Source organism: Corvus kubaryi, unplaced genomic scaffold (assembly GCF_017639235.1).
Source record: "Corvus kubaryi isolate FWS band 111438036 unplaced genomic scaffold, C.kubaryi_AGA036_p1.0 37249, whole genome shotgun sequence".
Taxonomy (NCBI): Eukaryota; Metazoa; Chordata; class Aves; order Passeriformes; family Corvidae; genus Corvus; species Corvus kubaryi.
Window position 1 is genome coordinate 5,652,722 of NW_024581072.1, and position 15,121 is coordinate 5,667,842.

Sequence of the window (15,121 nt, forward strand, 5' to 3'; positions counted from 1 at the left end):
ACTGTGATAAATTTTTTGATAGTCTGGTAGAACTTCTTGTAGTGAAATGTAAGATTGCTAAGATTCATATTTATCTTGAGAAAAACTTAATGCCCTAGTCTCTGTTGCTATTTCCTCAGAGCTGTTTGAATTACTGATTTTAAAGTTGAATTGAAGATGCATCTCTATCTGATTCATGTAATGCTAAGTCATGATGTGTTCTCTCAGGATACTTACCACCACCACTGGAGGGAGGGAAACCTTTCTTCAAGTGCTCGTTGCGAATTCTGCAAAAAAACCTGTGGGTCTTCTGAGGTGCTCTCTGGCATGAGATGTGAATGGTGTGGCATCCTGGTATGTCGTGCTGCTGCATGTATTTGTGGGAACCACATATATATGGGCATGTGCTTATTTAAACATAATTTAAATAAGCACATGCTTATTTAAATATATAAATATAATTTATTCACACACCATATGAATATATATTTTATATACACTTTGTAAATACACTTAATTTATACATTTATTTATGTATATATGTATATTTATGTGTTAGATGGGAAATCTGATTTTTTAAATCCTCCTCATAGTCATTTTAATGAACAACTCTCAAAGTCACAGTGAAGCTTTATGTAAATCCAATGGAATTTAACAGGGACTAATCATAGGTTTGTGGTTGGAAGCCTGCAGTCACTTTCTGTGTTAAGTCAGAATTTCTTTCAAATCATGAATTCTGCAGGGTTAAAGACTTACCATTCTAATATGTTTACTCTTATTTCAGTATAGAATAGGTGTTAACTTGTGTGGTTGGGATTTTGTTAAGTGTCAGTATCAAGTTCTGTGTTTTTCCATTCACATGACACATGTTTATTTCCTGTGCAAGTTGATGGTACCCTTGAATAATTGTTATGGAAACCACAGCTTTTCGCACACTGATACACAATGTGCTGTGCAGGTAACAATTAGTCCACCCACTTAATGCCACCTTGTATTAAAATATGATGGAAGTGCAAAGTAGCACCAGATGAAGTGGGAACTGAAAAGTATATGTAAGAAATCATGAATTTGCTACTTAGGGCTAGATGAGGTACTCCATGTAATAATGATTTGCAATAAAACTCTAGAGGTTATTCAGTATTTAAGGTTATGATTTCAGTGATTTAAATTTTTTTTTTTACTATTATGGGGTTTGTATTTTAATCTGAGACATAATTTCCAAGGTGGGAGGGACTGTTTCTGAGAACAGTCTAAGAAATGTAATGTGCTATGTAGCCATACATACAAAGGTATGTGTATTCAATAATGGCAGAAGATTTGCAACAGTGGAAAGGCAGAAACTATCCAGTCACCCTTTGAAATAAACCTGAAAACAGTCTTACCTCAGAATCTGCATGTGGGTATGGCTGTGTAAGAGGATACTGCTGTTTTCAAGCTATTCAATATAACCTGAGCACCTTTTCCATTTCCCCCAGTAAATATCTGCATAGAATGGAAGATCAGAGTAGGAGACCAAAACTTTAAACTTCTCCATGTAGCTGTATAAAAACCTTTTGTTTTTAATAGAGCAGGTTTGTGATCCTTGAAAGTTTCATGACATATTAAGACTCCCCATTATTGGTTATGGAAAACCCAAATCAAACAAATAAAAATCTAGGATGAAAAATGTGGCCATTCATTTAATGAAGGTGATTTACAAAAGGTCTATGTAATCCCTAACCTGAGTTATACGATTTCAGTCATAGTTTGTTATAAATGAATTTATTTTCTTCGTGTATCACAAGTTCTTAACTGATGTTGTTGTTTATAGGCTCATGCTGCTTGCTATGTAATTGTCACACCAGAATGTACCTTTGGAAGATTAAGGAATATGATTCTTCCTCCAAATTGTGTGCAATTGTTTTCTCGCAACTTCAGCAAATTGCATTGTTTTCGAATATCAGAAAATATGCAAACAGAATCAGGTAAACCTTTCTAAGTTGAATGCAGCTAATTGATGAACATATTTAACCTAGTGTCATAATTCAATTAAGTATATTATTGCTAATTTTTACTGGCTTTTGTGGCAAGACTGTAACTTTTTGCTATTTCTGGGACAGCTTAGAGATTTTTAAATGGACACTGTGCAAAATGCAGAAACTTCTGTTTACTAGTGCAGGGCAGTTTGTACACTATTCTTGAAACAAAGAAAGCAAAAACCTAAAATCAGAAAATTTGTGGTGTTAGTGTTATCATTGCTACAAACACTTACTTGTCATGTCATGTGTACAGATACTTTATTTGTCTCTTGGATTAAGCATTTGTCCTTTTTAAGATTTCGGTGCCAAAACGACACCATGTGTCTACACAGGGTAACGTTCTGCTGCCATCTAGAGTGAATGTTTGTTTAACGGCTCTTTAGGAATGAGAATTTTTTTTTAAGCCTGAGCTACACAACTATTTTTTAATTTATATTTTGATTATTATGCTCTTGTAAAGCCTTTCTTTTGGTGCTTGAATGGAATAGGAAAGGAAATGAAAAGTAGGCAAAATACAGCTCATTAAAGTTAAATATTTGCAACTGCTCTTTTCTCAACCTGGCAGATTGCTCTTGAACTTTCTGCTCTGAACACATTTGTTTTTGGTGAGAAGAGTTGATCACAAGCAAGAGCCCTGTGTTCTGTGTGCAGAAGATGTACCACAACAGTCGGGTTAATGCATGAACTGCGTGACCTGAGGTCTCAATGACCCGGGCACACTCCGGTGACCTGCCAAGAGTGTAAAGGCAGAGAGGAGGCATTAGGTTGCTTTTGTGAATTGATTTTTTTTCAGTTAGCTATTCTTCTTGCTAGTGAATTTGCTTTGTTAGTGGGCTGAGATGTAGTATAGCACCCACTTGAAAGTTATGCAGTTCCTAATGCTTCCAACATAAGAAGTAACAGAAATAAACAGTCTGGATGAGCTTGATTTTGCTGCAAGACTCATTGTGAACTTTGATACAGGTCTATTGTTAGGTATTTCACAAGTGTACCAAAGGTTTAAGTGAAGATGAAGTTGTATTTTTATAATTAAGAGAAGTTAATCACAAACCTTTAAAATAGAGTCTTTGATTTGAGTTTTCTGATGTTAACCAGGTTTCTCTCTTCAACCATGGTGTGTTCTTTTAATACGTCAGACTTAAACTTTCTCTTTTTTTTATTTTTAAACCACCTCTTAAGAAAAATTGAACATGGAGCACCTTAAATGAGAAAATCCAAGATTTTAGCTGCACCTTCTAGTCTCTTCCTTCAATATTTTAAGTGATGGAAGAAAAGGTTTTCTGTTTCAGGACTTATGCTACATGCTAAGTGTGTGAGTGCATGTTACACACAGTTGAGGTCTTTTACAGTAAGAATGGCTTTTTTGCATTTCTTTAAGGAAAAAGTATGTCTGATACTTTGAATTGAGAGAATGCAGCCATTAGCTTGTGGTCAGAAGCAGATATATAGGTATGGAGAAATATTCACTAACTTAATTTGGACCATTTCCAGTGCTTTATTGTGATATGAAGGGAAACAAAAATCAAATTGAATAAAATCTGTTTGGAAAGCCCAAATGCATTTTTGTAGTCCTTAGCCTGCATATAACAGAGATACAATATAGCAACACCCTGAAAAATCTCATTTCTAACGCAGCATCTATTTTCTGCAGCCTATGAGAATTTCTGCCCCTTGGGCTCAGCTTCCCATCATCCAGTGGGCAGCTGCCTCCCAGGATGGAGGGCTGCTGATACCCAGGGCAGCAGGGGCAGAGCCATGGGGATGCTTCCCTTTCCTCCTGCGGCTGATTTGTTGCATACCTGTGAACTTGACAGCTGCCCCAGCAATTGACATCTTCCTTTTTTTTCATGGTCAGTGGGCCACAGTGAGTAATATTTGTATTGCAGTGCCTGCCTTGTACTCCACTGTGCATAAAGTGTTTTGTTCTGTGTTTCCTTAGCTGACAGTGCTGTTTAGCACCTTGGTTTAGCACCTATGTCCTGAATGTTCAGGTACTAGTCTGGTGTCTTCACATGTGGCTCCTTTTACACCATCCACATCCTGTTGAGCCTTGCTTCGAGACCTGTTGCTGGACATTTGTCATTCTCAGTCATCTTCTGAAGATCAGGTGTCTGCAGGTCACTGTCAAAAGCACCACATACCATTGCTATATGCTGTTTTTCTTTGCCGAGATTCTTCCTCAAAGGCAGAGCCAAGAATTGTCTTGAGCTAATTCTCACATCATCCTGTGTCGAGGAAATTCAGTACCTTTTAGTCCTTCTTGTTACCCATGTGCACAGAACAGACATTCATTTTCTTAAAAAACCCCACTAGCTCCTGGCATGCACTGAAAGTTACCAAGATGCATCATGGATCCAGCAGCTCCCTGATGCACTCTTAGGATGTATTTGGTGTAGCAGGGGGGGGTCCCAGGAGCAGGGGAATCCAGCCAGAGTCATGATACGAACACTGATATGATTTGAGCATCGTGCTCCAGATTTATTATTCAGTTACACCAAGTTATACTTTTTTCCAAAGTTCACGCCCCTTTCCCATGAGAAAGCCTCTAAGCAGCGGGGGAGCTGACCAGTGTATACCTTTTCCCAAGGCTGTTCAAGGCTGCCAGCTAGCAGGTGCCTTGCAAGCCTGTTTTCAGCCTGAGGCCCTGTCAGGGGTACTTTTGCAACAGCCCTGGGATGCCCAAGCTCTCCTGGGGTATCCTATATTCCACAAGGAATCCCTCTACAATTTGGTGCTCCTCTGACAATGAAGCAGCTCAGGATGGCTGCCCCAGGAGCTGCTGCTGCTTTTCTAGGGGAAAGGCATAGACTCTGGATGGCAGATCTTGTTAAAAATTGTGTGTATGTTAGGGATGTTTTAGGGGAGCAAGGAACTCCTTTGTTGGAGGATAATTAGCACTTCTGTGTGATGGCAGGCTCATTAAGAAGTTCTCGTGGTGTGGCATGCACAGAGGGTGCTCCTCTGTTGCCACAGCTGACAAAGGTCATCGCTCAGAAGATTGTGGAAAGACCAGTCTGAGGTACCAAAGAAGTGCTGGCTGTTGCCTGGATGAGTTGATTGCTGCAGGCAACTCTTCCCAAGCTGGTGTTTGGGAAGTGCCAGATGACTTGTCCCATGCAGTAAATGAGCACCCCCATCATTGCTGACCTGCTGGGGACCATTTGTCCGAAGTAGCTTTTGCCATGGCGTAAATGCTGCGCGTCATCATCAACATTCAGCAAACATCTCTGTGCTGAAAGAGGCTTCTTTAAAACTCTTGGGCTACCAGGAAATGCAATGGTAGAGCAGTGTAGCCCCTTCCTCCAAATGACTCCTGTCATCACGAATTTCAAGTTGAACTTCACTGGAACAGTTTCAAGATGCTGTTGGTGTAGATTTCCCTCCTATTCAGATTGAAGGGGAAAGTCTAATAAAAGAAGCCAGCTTCTTTCCATCTAAACTGAGAAAGAAGAGGGTTGGGAGCAATCAGGAGCAGTCACTTCCTATTGTTACATTTACTACTTCTTTTTTTTAAACTTAATTGTCTGGAGTGAAATTCAAGAAGACATTCAGCTTTCTCTTATTTCAGGGTATTTCAAGACCATACTGTCTAAATTTCTCTCCAGTTTGAAACGTGATCTGTTTGTCTGTCAGCTATAACAGGGAAGATATTTCAACACTTTTTATATTTTAAAAGTCACAACTCAAAAGCATTATTGTTGGTCTGTCTTGTAGACACTTGAAGCATTACCCAAATATTCAACAAGTTACCTGGTGTCAAGTTTAGGACTACTGCCTAGTACCCTTCTTGACATGTTATGATTCTGCTTCTTGGAAGGTTCTCCTGCTTTAGGATTTTGACTTCCCCAATATCTCTTTTGGTCTGAAGTTCTGCCTTTAGTGATTTTATTTTATTTTTTCTTTCTTGTTTTGTGCTTTGATCTCTTGCTTTCTCCCTCTGCTGCAAGGCATAGTTTTTACAAAGGTGTTGCCTGGCTTATATCTCTTGGGAGCTTTGCCCGCATCCCAGTCAAGACTGACTGGGATTTTCAGTGGGTGTGAGTATGACTAACATTATGTGATGGGCACTTACATTGCACTCTACTGCTACCTTCTGAGAAAGAAAATTGATCATGTTTGGATTTGCACTGGTCTTGTATGGCCCTGAGTGTCAGGAGTGAGAATGCAGTGAGGATGTTCTTCACAGAAGCAAATGCAAATTGCTCATAGTATTTATTTTAATCTTTTCTTAATCTTTTATGTATGGTTTTACAAGGTTGCATTATTTTCTGACATCTTAGAATGTCAGAGTGCTGTAGTGAGAGTGATGAGACTACTGTCAAAGTCCTCTTCTGAAGAGCAGCAATTTCTTTCTCTTTGAGTGTCAAAAACTATGTTTTTCAGTTGTGGAAATTATTTGTGTAACATCAGTATTTCTGACTGGAAGGCTGTTACTGCAATTCCTGGATTGATTTGGTAATTTAAAACTTAATGGAAACCATCCATACTTCAGTCACAGGCAAACATCACAGCTTTAGTAAAGAATGAAATGCAGTAGTTGCTATATTAAAGTTAACAGTATAAGGATCTCAGGTATGCCTTCATTGTAGTTACATGACAATGCAGATTTGTTTTTATAATACTGTTTTAATACTATGAATTATTATCATAAAACAGGTAGAAAAAGAAAGTGTGCTTTTCTGACTGGCTCCTTTTGTGTTAGCTTGTTTGATATAAACTGTTCCTAAGTTACAAACAGCTTCTTCCCTCCCCTCCATTCAAATTAGCAAAAATCCTTTCTTAAAATGTTTCTGCTTTTACAGATGAAGATGATGATGTTGATGGGTCAACACAAGGATCAACAAAAGATATCCAAATTTCAACCGATTCAAGTAAGCAAAATTTTAGTAAGGGGTGAATAGTCACCCATTTCAGTCTTTATTCATATAATCTTAACTTGTATTGCCTTATGAGAAAATATTAAATGGCTATTTTTCTAATGTTAGGTTTTAATTTCAGTTCCAAAGTTTTGGTCCAACACATTTATCCAGGGCTTTAAAAATATCTCCTTGGTATTTTCCATTGGTAGGTTGACACAAATGACAGTCTGTTCATTACCTTGACAAATAGGTCATTTCTCTCAACTTGGTAATTGAAGAAAGAAAACATGGTGTTAATACTCCATACATAAGCAATGAATTTAAAGGGCAGACAGCAGTGTCTTTTCAAAGCCTTTTGCTTGTAAGTTCTCTGGACCCAAATTTTGCTGAGGCCACCAGGTCAATTTTTTCTTTTGGCTTGGGCATGTTGCAGTAAACAGGATTGAGCTGGACTGGCTGCTTCCTATGCAGTTGAATTTTTAAGCATGTGGAGTTTTCTGCGGTTGGTAACAGCCAAATTCTTACTTTTCAGAAGATGAGGTTAAACAGCAATTTAAGAGTTTCCCACCCCTATATCCATAATTAAATCATAATTAAATCCATAATTAAAACAACATGGTGCTTGCTACCTAATGTAGCTGCATTAAAGGACATTTCGAATCAATAAATACTATATTTTTTTAAATCCTGAGGCTCTTACAAAATTAAGAGGCTGATTGTGCAAGTGCTATTTGGATTAAAAAAAAAAATCAGCTCAATAACTAATTAAATCAGTTACAGAAGAGATTCCAAGCATCTTCTTGTTTCACTTTCTTAGTTCCTGAATGACTTTAAGTTACAATCCACCAGCATACTTCCTTATTATGGGAAAATAGTCTGACTAACTGCAGTTTGTCTGAACAGTTTTCATTTTTTCCACTGTTTTAAGTGACTTATGCGGTTGAGTGTGAGGACTTCTTCATTTCAACAATTAAGCCTATTTCCCTTACTACTGTCAAAAAGACCAAATAATGTATCCAGATATTTCAACTGGATTCATTGAAAGTATTAGTGCAGGCCAGTTCAGCTTTAGTTTAGACTTCCTAAAAGAAGAAAAAAGATATGAAAATTCAGGGCAGGATACAAACTTTAATATGTCATTTGTTCAGGCCATCTCTGATCTGGAGAAAGCAGCAGTAGATGGTATATTTTCAAGGGTCATGTGAAGTATTGTTAGTTGTGTTTTAAATAGAACAGTGGCATAAAAAATTGCTTTCTTGTAATACATTTTCACAAACCATAGCACAGTAGCTTTGCTGTGGTTTAGAAAGCTCAGCTAAAACCACACTCACAAAAAGATTCAGAAACAGCATTTACTGATTAGACAGGACAGACTGTGGTGATGAGGTCCAGGGCATGAGCATGCAGTACCCACCAGCAAGTTCTTTAAATGTGACCAGATTCCTTTGTCTCCTTATCCCTCTGTTTTCCCATACTAGTTCTTCTCCACACCACCTTGCTCTCTTCCTTTGCTTTTTTCCTGAAGTTCCCCTAACAACCCTGTACCATCCCAGAATGTTTTTCACATGCATCTCATAAATCCCTGCAATCTGAGAGACGTCTTTGGTCAGTGAGGTGTCCCACAGAACTTCCCCTGTGGATTCATCTGGTGTGTCCCACTCCCAGACCATGGGATTGATGACCTTGTGTCAGCTAAGGATGTGTCTGCTCTGATAACCTACCTGATAAAGTTATTGAGGTTCACCTGCCAGCTGTTGTGCTTCTCTGTGTGTGGGGAGTCATAACCTATTGAATTTAACATGACAATGCCATGGTTGTAGGGGGCTGGACCACTTTCACCTGTCTCTAGATAACACCATTTGTGTAACATGGGTCAAGAAGGAGCTGCTCACGTCTTCGGTGTGTTGACTCAGTACATCTGCCATGTCTTTTGGGATGTTACCATGCTCTACTTCAGGAGTGTCTGAACTCCATTACATTCCAGAATATTTAGCTTTTCTTAATTCCAGCTCTCTATGTTTTAGGGGTATATATTTTTTAAAACAGTGAAAACAAGTCGGAACAAATTGAATAATATTGGTGTGGAAAGACACTTCTTTGATAGGAAAGAAACCAATAGAAAAGGATACAAAGTCTTTAGTATTGGAAGAAGATTTGAATTAGTAGTCTACATTCACTTTCATTTCTTTGCTGTTGTAATGGGCTTGTTGAGTGAAGAGTAAAGTTAGAAGATCTAAGTCTTAATATTGGTAGCTTGAATGTGTTAAATCAACCACTATATTTAGCCTACCAAGATACTGAAATCAAAAGCATAAAATTAACGTGAAAACAACCATACAGTTTCTGAGCTGATGTAACAGACATACCAGCAGGTTTGGAAAAAGACACTACCTGCCCTGTGAGTGTCTCTCACTGGCTGCAAGTGAACTGTCTGATTCAGCATGCGTCCATCTTCTGCAGGACAGAATTCAGAGATCAAAAAAACCCCATTCTGGAGGAGGTTTTAGAGCAATCTGTCTGTCAGAGAAATGGGGGCTGCAGTGCTGTCAGCAAACAGAGGTTTCACAGCATGTCCTTCCACAGCCTGTTCATCTGCCAAGTAAGAGATAAAATGGTTTTGTATTAGATAGACCCAAGGCTCTCTTCAAGGGCAATAAAAGAAAAAATACATAATTCTTACATGCATAAATGCCATCTTGTAGGTTATGAATCCTAATACTGAAATAAACCAAAATTTTATAGTCCCCACTGTTGTAATATGAAGCAACAGTAGAGAAAGAGAGCATAAAGCATGCAAATAACACAAGTTTTGGGGGGAAGAATGGTGCTTGGTAAGCTATGTTGCTAGAATTAAGTCTTTTAAGAGTGATTTTCACAAATACACTCAGGGTAGGCCTCTAACTTTCTTAAGTGGCAAAACTACCCAGGACTGCCTCATTTTCCTATCTCAGTCACAAGCCACATGTCTTTTCAGAAGCCGTGTCCTGTCTGTGGGGATTTGGAAGTCAAAGGGAACATGAGCTTTGGACTCATCCAATGCTGTTTTATCCTTTTCCCTGGAAAACTTGGTATCTTAGCCTCTGAAATCAAGTTCTGCAATTTGGTAAATTATGCCTGGAATTAACCTTTTGTAGTTATTTTCCCCTTGAAAAGGGTAAGCATGAATAACAGGTTACTTTCAGCTCAGTATCCCATGGTAAGAAAAAAATAATGTGTTATTCAGGAGAAAGTCCGGATATTGTGTACTCTGATCCAACAGGAAAAGATAAGATGTTTAGCAGTGAGGTGCCGTATTACAAAACAGGCAGTGACTCCTTTAAATACCACAGTTTGATAAGTGCATCTGTTGCGTATTAGCAAGGGGGTTTATGTAGATGTACTAAGTGGGGGTATGTAGACTTCACTTCTGTAACTGGATCATTTTCTAATACTTAAAAATTGGAACAGGTGGAAGGAAGAGCTTTATCTAACTTCAGAAGTGGTTACAGTTGAGCCTCTTGCCAAGGCTAGTTGGCAGACTGGCATAAGACACCACTTAACTTACAAGCATCGGATGTGCTCCTGAATCAGTGGAGAAATGTATTTCTGGGTGACTAATTCCAGTGTGTAGCTGTTTGTTTTTTTAATGGCCTTCCAGAAGCTCATGTGCAAGCAAGCCATTTTTCACTGGCTTGCAGTAAAAGTGTCCCCTGTGAGGAGGACAGCGACAAAGTTAAATGTGATTTTTCACTGATAAAGTCGAGGAGGTTTTTTATGTGATGGATACCAGATTTACCAGCATTATGTTTATTTAACTAAGAAATATGATTGAACTTAGGACATTACCACTAGTCTGTAGATCTAAACTTCTTCTTGTAAACCAGTTTACTTTGAGAGTCAATCCCACTGTTCTTAAGACATGGAGAGCGCATAAAGAATTCTCCAGTTACAGTTGCTAGGGATTCTCTTAGGCCAGCTAGTATCTCATAAGAGCAGACTACAAAGGCCGTCAAAATGAAAACAAGTACTAGAACTTGGATGAATGTTTTTATTCTCAGATGGTTGTCTGCTCTCTGGATTGCTAGAGAAAACAGCAGAGATTTTGATAGTGTTGTGAAAGTTCATACTCAGAACATCAGCTGTGCTGTCAGTAACCAGTGTTCGCTTGTTTTCTCAAGTTGTGTTAGCTCTAAAGAAGGTCACCCAGGACACAGTGTGTCTTTTGGTTAACATTTGTCTATGCTATAGTTACCATGGAGATCACTCTGACAGAAATCTGTTTCTAAAAGATTTCTACTCTTTTTGGCATAAGTCCAGAAGAATTTAAAGGAGTAGGTCACTTTCGGGTGTGTGCTATAGTCTCAGTGCAGTGGTTGTTGAGTTTCAAAGGTACTTTAGAAGCAAGAGGTGGTGATATTTAAATCTTCCTTATATTGTGTCTAAAAAGAAATTGACAACAGACACAACCACTATGATAATTGGAAAACTGAAAATCCACGGTAATACTACTTTTCATATCAACAAAAATAATTGAAAAGTCACAATGTATCATACCAGGTTGGGTGTGGCTCTGAGTAGCCTAATCTAGGGAAAGATGTCCATGTCAGGATTCTTGTACTCCACGATCCTTGAAGGCCCCTTCCAACCCAAACTATTTTATGATTCTGTGATTTTATTTGTTCTGTTTCTGTCTCTCTGTTTTTCTTTGTACATGCATCTGTTATACAGGCTTCCCTCCAAAGAGTAACAGCATGGCTGAGGTTGGAGGCAGCATGGAGATTATCTAGGACAACCTCCTGCTGAAGCAAGGTCACTCAGGGCGTTTGTCATGTTCAGTAAGGTTTTGAATATCATAATAGAATCATAGAATGATTTGAGTTAGAAGGGACCTTAAAGATCATCTAGTCCCAACCTCCCTGACATGGGTGGGTACACCTTTCAGTAGACCAGTCAACATAGCCAGTTTTGTCTCAGGGACACTACGATGACTTTGGAGTAGGATGGGAGGCTGTACTGGGGACTGCTTTGCTGTGCAGTGAGGTCTTCGTGTTACATAATGAGAATGTCCTTGCCCACACATTGTGCCATGACCAGTGGAATTGATAATGAAGAAATATCCTTAAGAAGTGGATAAGTCTACACTGAAAAAGACGTCCAAGTGTAGCTGTCTCATCTCAGAATAAGGAGAAATAAAGATAGTGAGAATTAAGGTATCATGATTTTTCTTTTAGGATTAGAATCTCATTTTTAAAAGACTGCTTTCAGACATAAGTATTAGATAATCCTTTACTTCTGTGGCATCTCCTTTTGATTGAAGTTGGAAAATGTACACTGAAGCAGTAACAGGTGGATTAGACACAACATATTTAGTTTCAGGGGGTTCAAGAAAGCTAGCACTGAAGTGTCCTTGCTAAGTATTTATACACTGCTGTCTTTCCTCATAATCTGTCACTGCAGCATTGAGATACCCAGTGATGCACATTTATGCCTGGATTCTTGCTTGCTTTTTTTCAGTCATCAGTTAGAGGTGGTTAATGGTTTTCTTCCTCCAGTTTCACTTTTCCTTTTTAATCCTTCTGTGGTAAATCTCCTTTTAAATCCTTCTGTGCTAATGTGTTTCATTGTACCTAACTGGTGATATTATTTGAGAGCAAAAGGCTCTCAGTATTTTATTCAGTACGACAGAGTATTTCCAAGCTGTGAGGGAAGCATGGAACAAGACTCCATCATGTAACATATCTCCATTACAATGTGTGTTAACAGACTGCATGATTAACCAGTTGTGTGGGTATTACAGCTGGTGTATGTGGCTCTCACCGAATATTTCTAACATTTCAAGAATTGCAAGTATAAGTCTAATGATTGTACTACTTGCTGATGAATGGAGGTGCACAGATTTATTCTAAGATCAGACTTTGTAACACTGTGCTATGCAACAGGTGACTTTTGTTAATAGTTCAGTGCAACACTGCAATAAAAATGGCATATTCTGTCCGTGAGAAATAGTTGTGTCTGCTGTAAAGCATCAGCTCTCTGGGGAGTGCCTGCAAGACACTGCAAAGCTGAGCAGCTCATCAGGTGTCTTCATAAAGATGAGATCAGGAGAGGACACAAGGTCTGTCTTCATGGAATCTAGTTTTTGGTCTGGATAGATTAACTTGGTTTCCTTCCCAGAGGCAGTAAGGACACATGTAATGGACCGGTAATATTAACTTGTTCCTAAAACCTCTCAAAACCTGCCTGTTCTATGAGAATTTGGTTGCGCTTTGCTATTACTCTTAAAATAGTTGCTTAAGAGAGTGACTTTGTCATACAGCAGCCTGTACCTGAATCATAACCCATCTTGGTGAAAGGTGAACCTGAAATCCTTCACTTTTCACCCTTTCACAGATGGCTGGGCAACAGTTTGAGTATGGATTTGATACGACTTTAATGAAGTGAAACACAGCAAAAGGCTGAAGGTCTTAATTTGCTGTACCTTCTTTCTTTTACTTTTTCTGTTGTCCCTGTATTTTCCTCCCATTGCCTGTACACTTAGCCAACAATTTTAAGGACTTTCTTTGGAAGCACGTTCTCAGAATTGGCAGTGCTCTGGGATTTGTTCTGAAGGTGATGGCACTTTGTCTTCAAGTTGTTCAACTTGTCAATAATAAATGCAGCCTTGAATGCTGAGGATGAGGAAGTGGTAACATACAGCGTATGGTTATAACAGTTATATCAAAAGCCAGGATAAAACTGTGATTACTAGTCTCTCTTTCCTCTCTGAATGTAACCCTGTTTTAAATGAACAGTAACTAAACAAATATTAAAATATTCAGGCTCAAAGCTGGTTCTATGAGAAGGAATGTTCCCATGAAGAAGAAACATTTCAGTTGGTTAAAAGCAGGTTTTTAGTAGTTACATTATGGCCTTCCTATTCAGGTAGCTTTCTGATTTGAGGTGTGTGTTAATGAAATACAATTGTTTCCATTTAGGTAAACAAACACTGAAGATATTTGATGGGAATGATGCAGTGAAACGCAATCAATTTCGACTAATTTCAGTTCCAAGGATTGCAAAAAATGAAGAAGTTGTGGTAAGATACCCAGTGAGGGTCAGTTTTCCAGTGTGATACATATAATTCCATATTATAACAGTAAAAAGCTAACTTTTAGAAATTTAACTCAACAACAAAAATCTGTAAATGGGGTGTAATATTGCAATGTAATTTGACTTCTTCATGTAGTGCTCTTACTTTACAGCATCTGAAGAAATGGTGGCTTACATATCTGTAGCATAATGACAACCACAGTATCACAAGCTAAGCAGTCATTCTGCTTCCCTGTGTTACTCTGAAGCCTGATTTTACTGATACAAGCAACACAGGATAACCAGCTCCTTATGTATTGCCCCTTTTCTGTAGTTTCTGATATTTGTCCTTGGTAGCCACCAATACTGCACGTGAGTTAATTGGCTTCGAACACTAAAGCTTGCTATAGTTATCTCCGCCTCTTGGCTGTGAAAGTAATTAATTGTTGATCACATACTGGCCACTCCCTAGCTTTTCTGGTGCTCCATCTGGGGTGGAAAAAATACTTAGTACTAAATCAAGTGTGCTATACAGATCTTTATTTACTGGGTTAGGCAGAGACCCCATGCTGTGAGAGAGAAATCCCGGAGTGGGAATAGGGTGGTGCACAATAGAATTAAGCATGGTGAGGTCTCAGAGTCATAACAGACTTGGGAGAGAAGTGTGAAGAATGTATTACATCAGAATTTTGACAATTTAAAGCTAAAGATCATTAGGATTTTTATCTTGATACTGTGCTCAAAATCAAGAGGAGTTTTGAAAATGGTTTGTTGTGTTCTGCATTTCAAAGATCTTTAAGAAAAACTATGTCCGGGATTGAAAACATTTTTATTTAGGAGTGCTACTTGCCTTTCAAGTCCATTTTACCAGGCTGGTGCTTTTAATACCAGGGAAGTTAAATACAAGTTCTCATTAGTGAGCTGTAATGACTGCAGCATCTGTTTTAGCAGAGGTGCTGCAGGCATGGGCCTATAATGGATGTAAAATTCCTGTGACAGTGTGCATCTTGCAAGGACAGCCCTTCCCTTTCCTCTTCACAGGTGTGTGGGCTCAGGGCAGCCTTGTGGCTGAGAAGCTCACTAATTTTTAGCATCCCCTTAAGTGCAAGAAGACTGAGTAGGCAGAGTTGGGTACAATCAAGGGTAATTTACCATTTTCCTTGTGGAGTAAATTTTACATGCGTGAGTGTAGATTTATTGGACCTGAATTTTTACTTT

The 15,121-nt window shown here is 38.6% G+C and overlaps 1 protein-coding gene across 1 annotated transcript in view; it reads left to right on the forward strand.

Moving 5' to 3' along the window:
- Nucleotides 1–15,121, forward strand: part of DGKQ (diacylglycerol kinase theta) — a 110,025-nt gene that overhangs the window by 58,412 nt on the left and 36,492 nt on the right. The window contains exons 6-9 of the mRNA XM_042023383.1: nucleotides 208–333; nucleotides 1,790–1,943; nucleotides 6,800–6,868; nucleotides 13,810–13,910. Coding sequence (XP_041879317.1) covers nucleotides 208–333; nucleotides 1,790–1,943; nucleotides 6,800–6,868; nucleotides 13,810–13,910 — 450 coding nt within the window. The remainder of the gene's footprint in view (nucleotides 1–207; nucleotides 334–1,789; nucleotides 1,944–6,799; nucleotides 6,869–13,809; nucleotides 13,911–15,121) is intronic.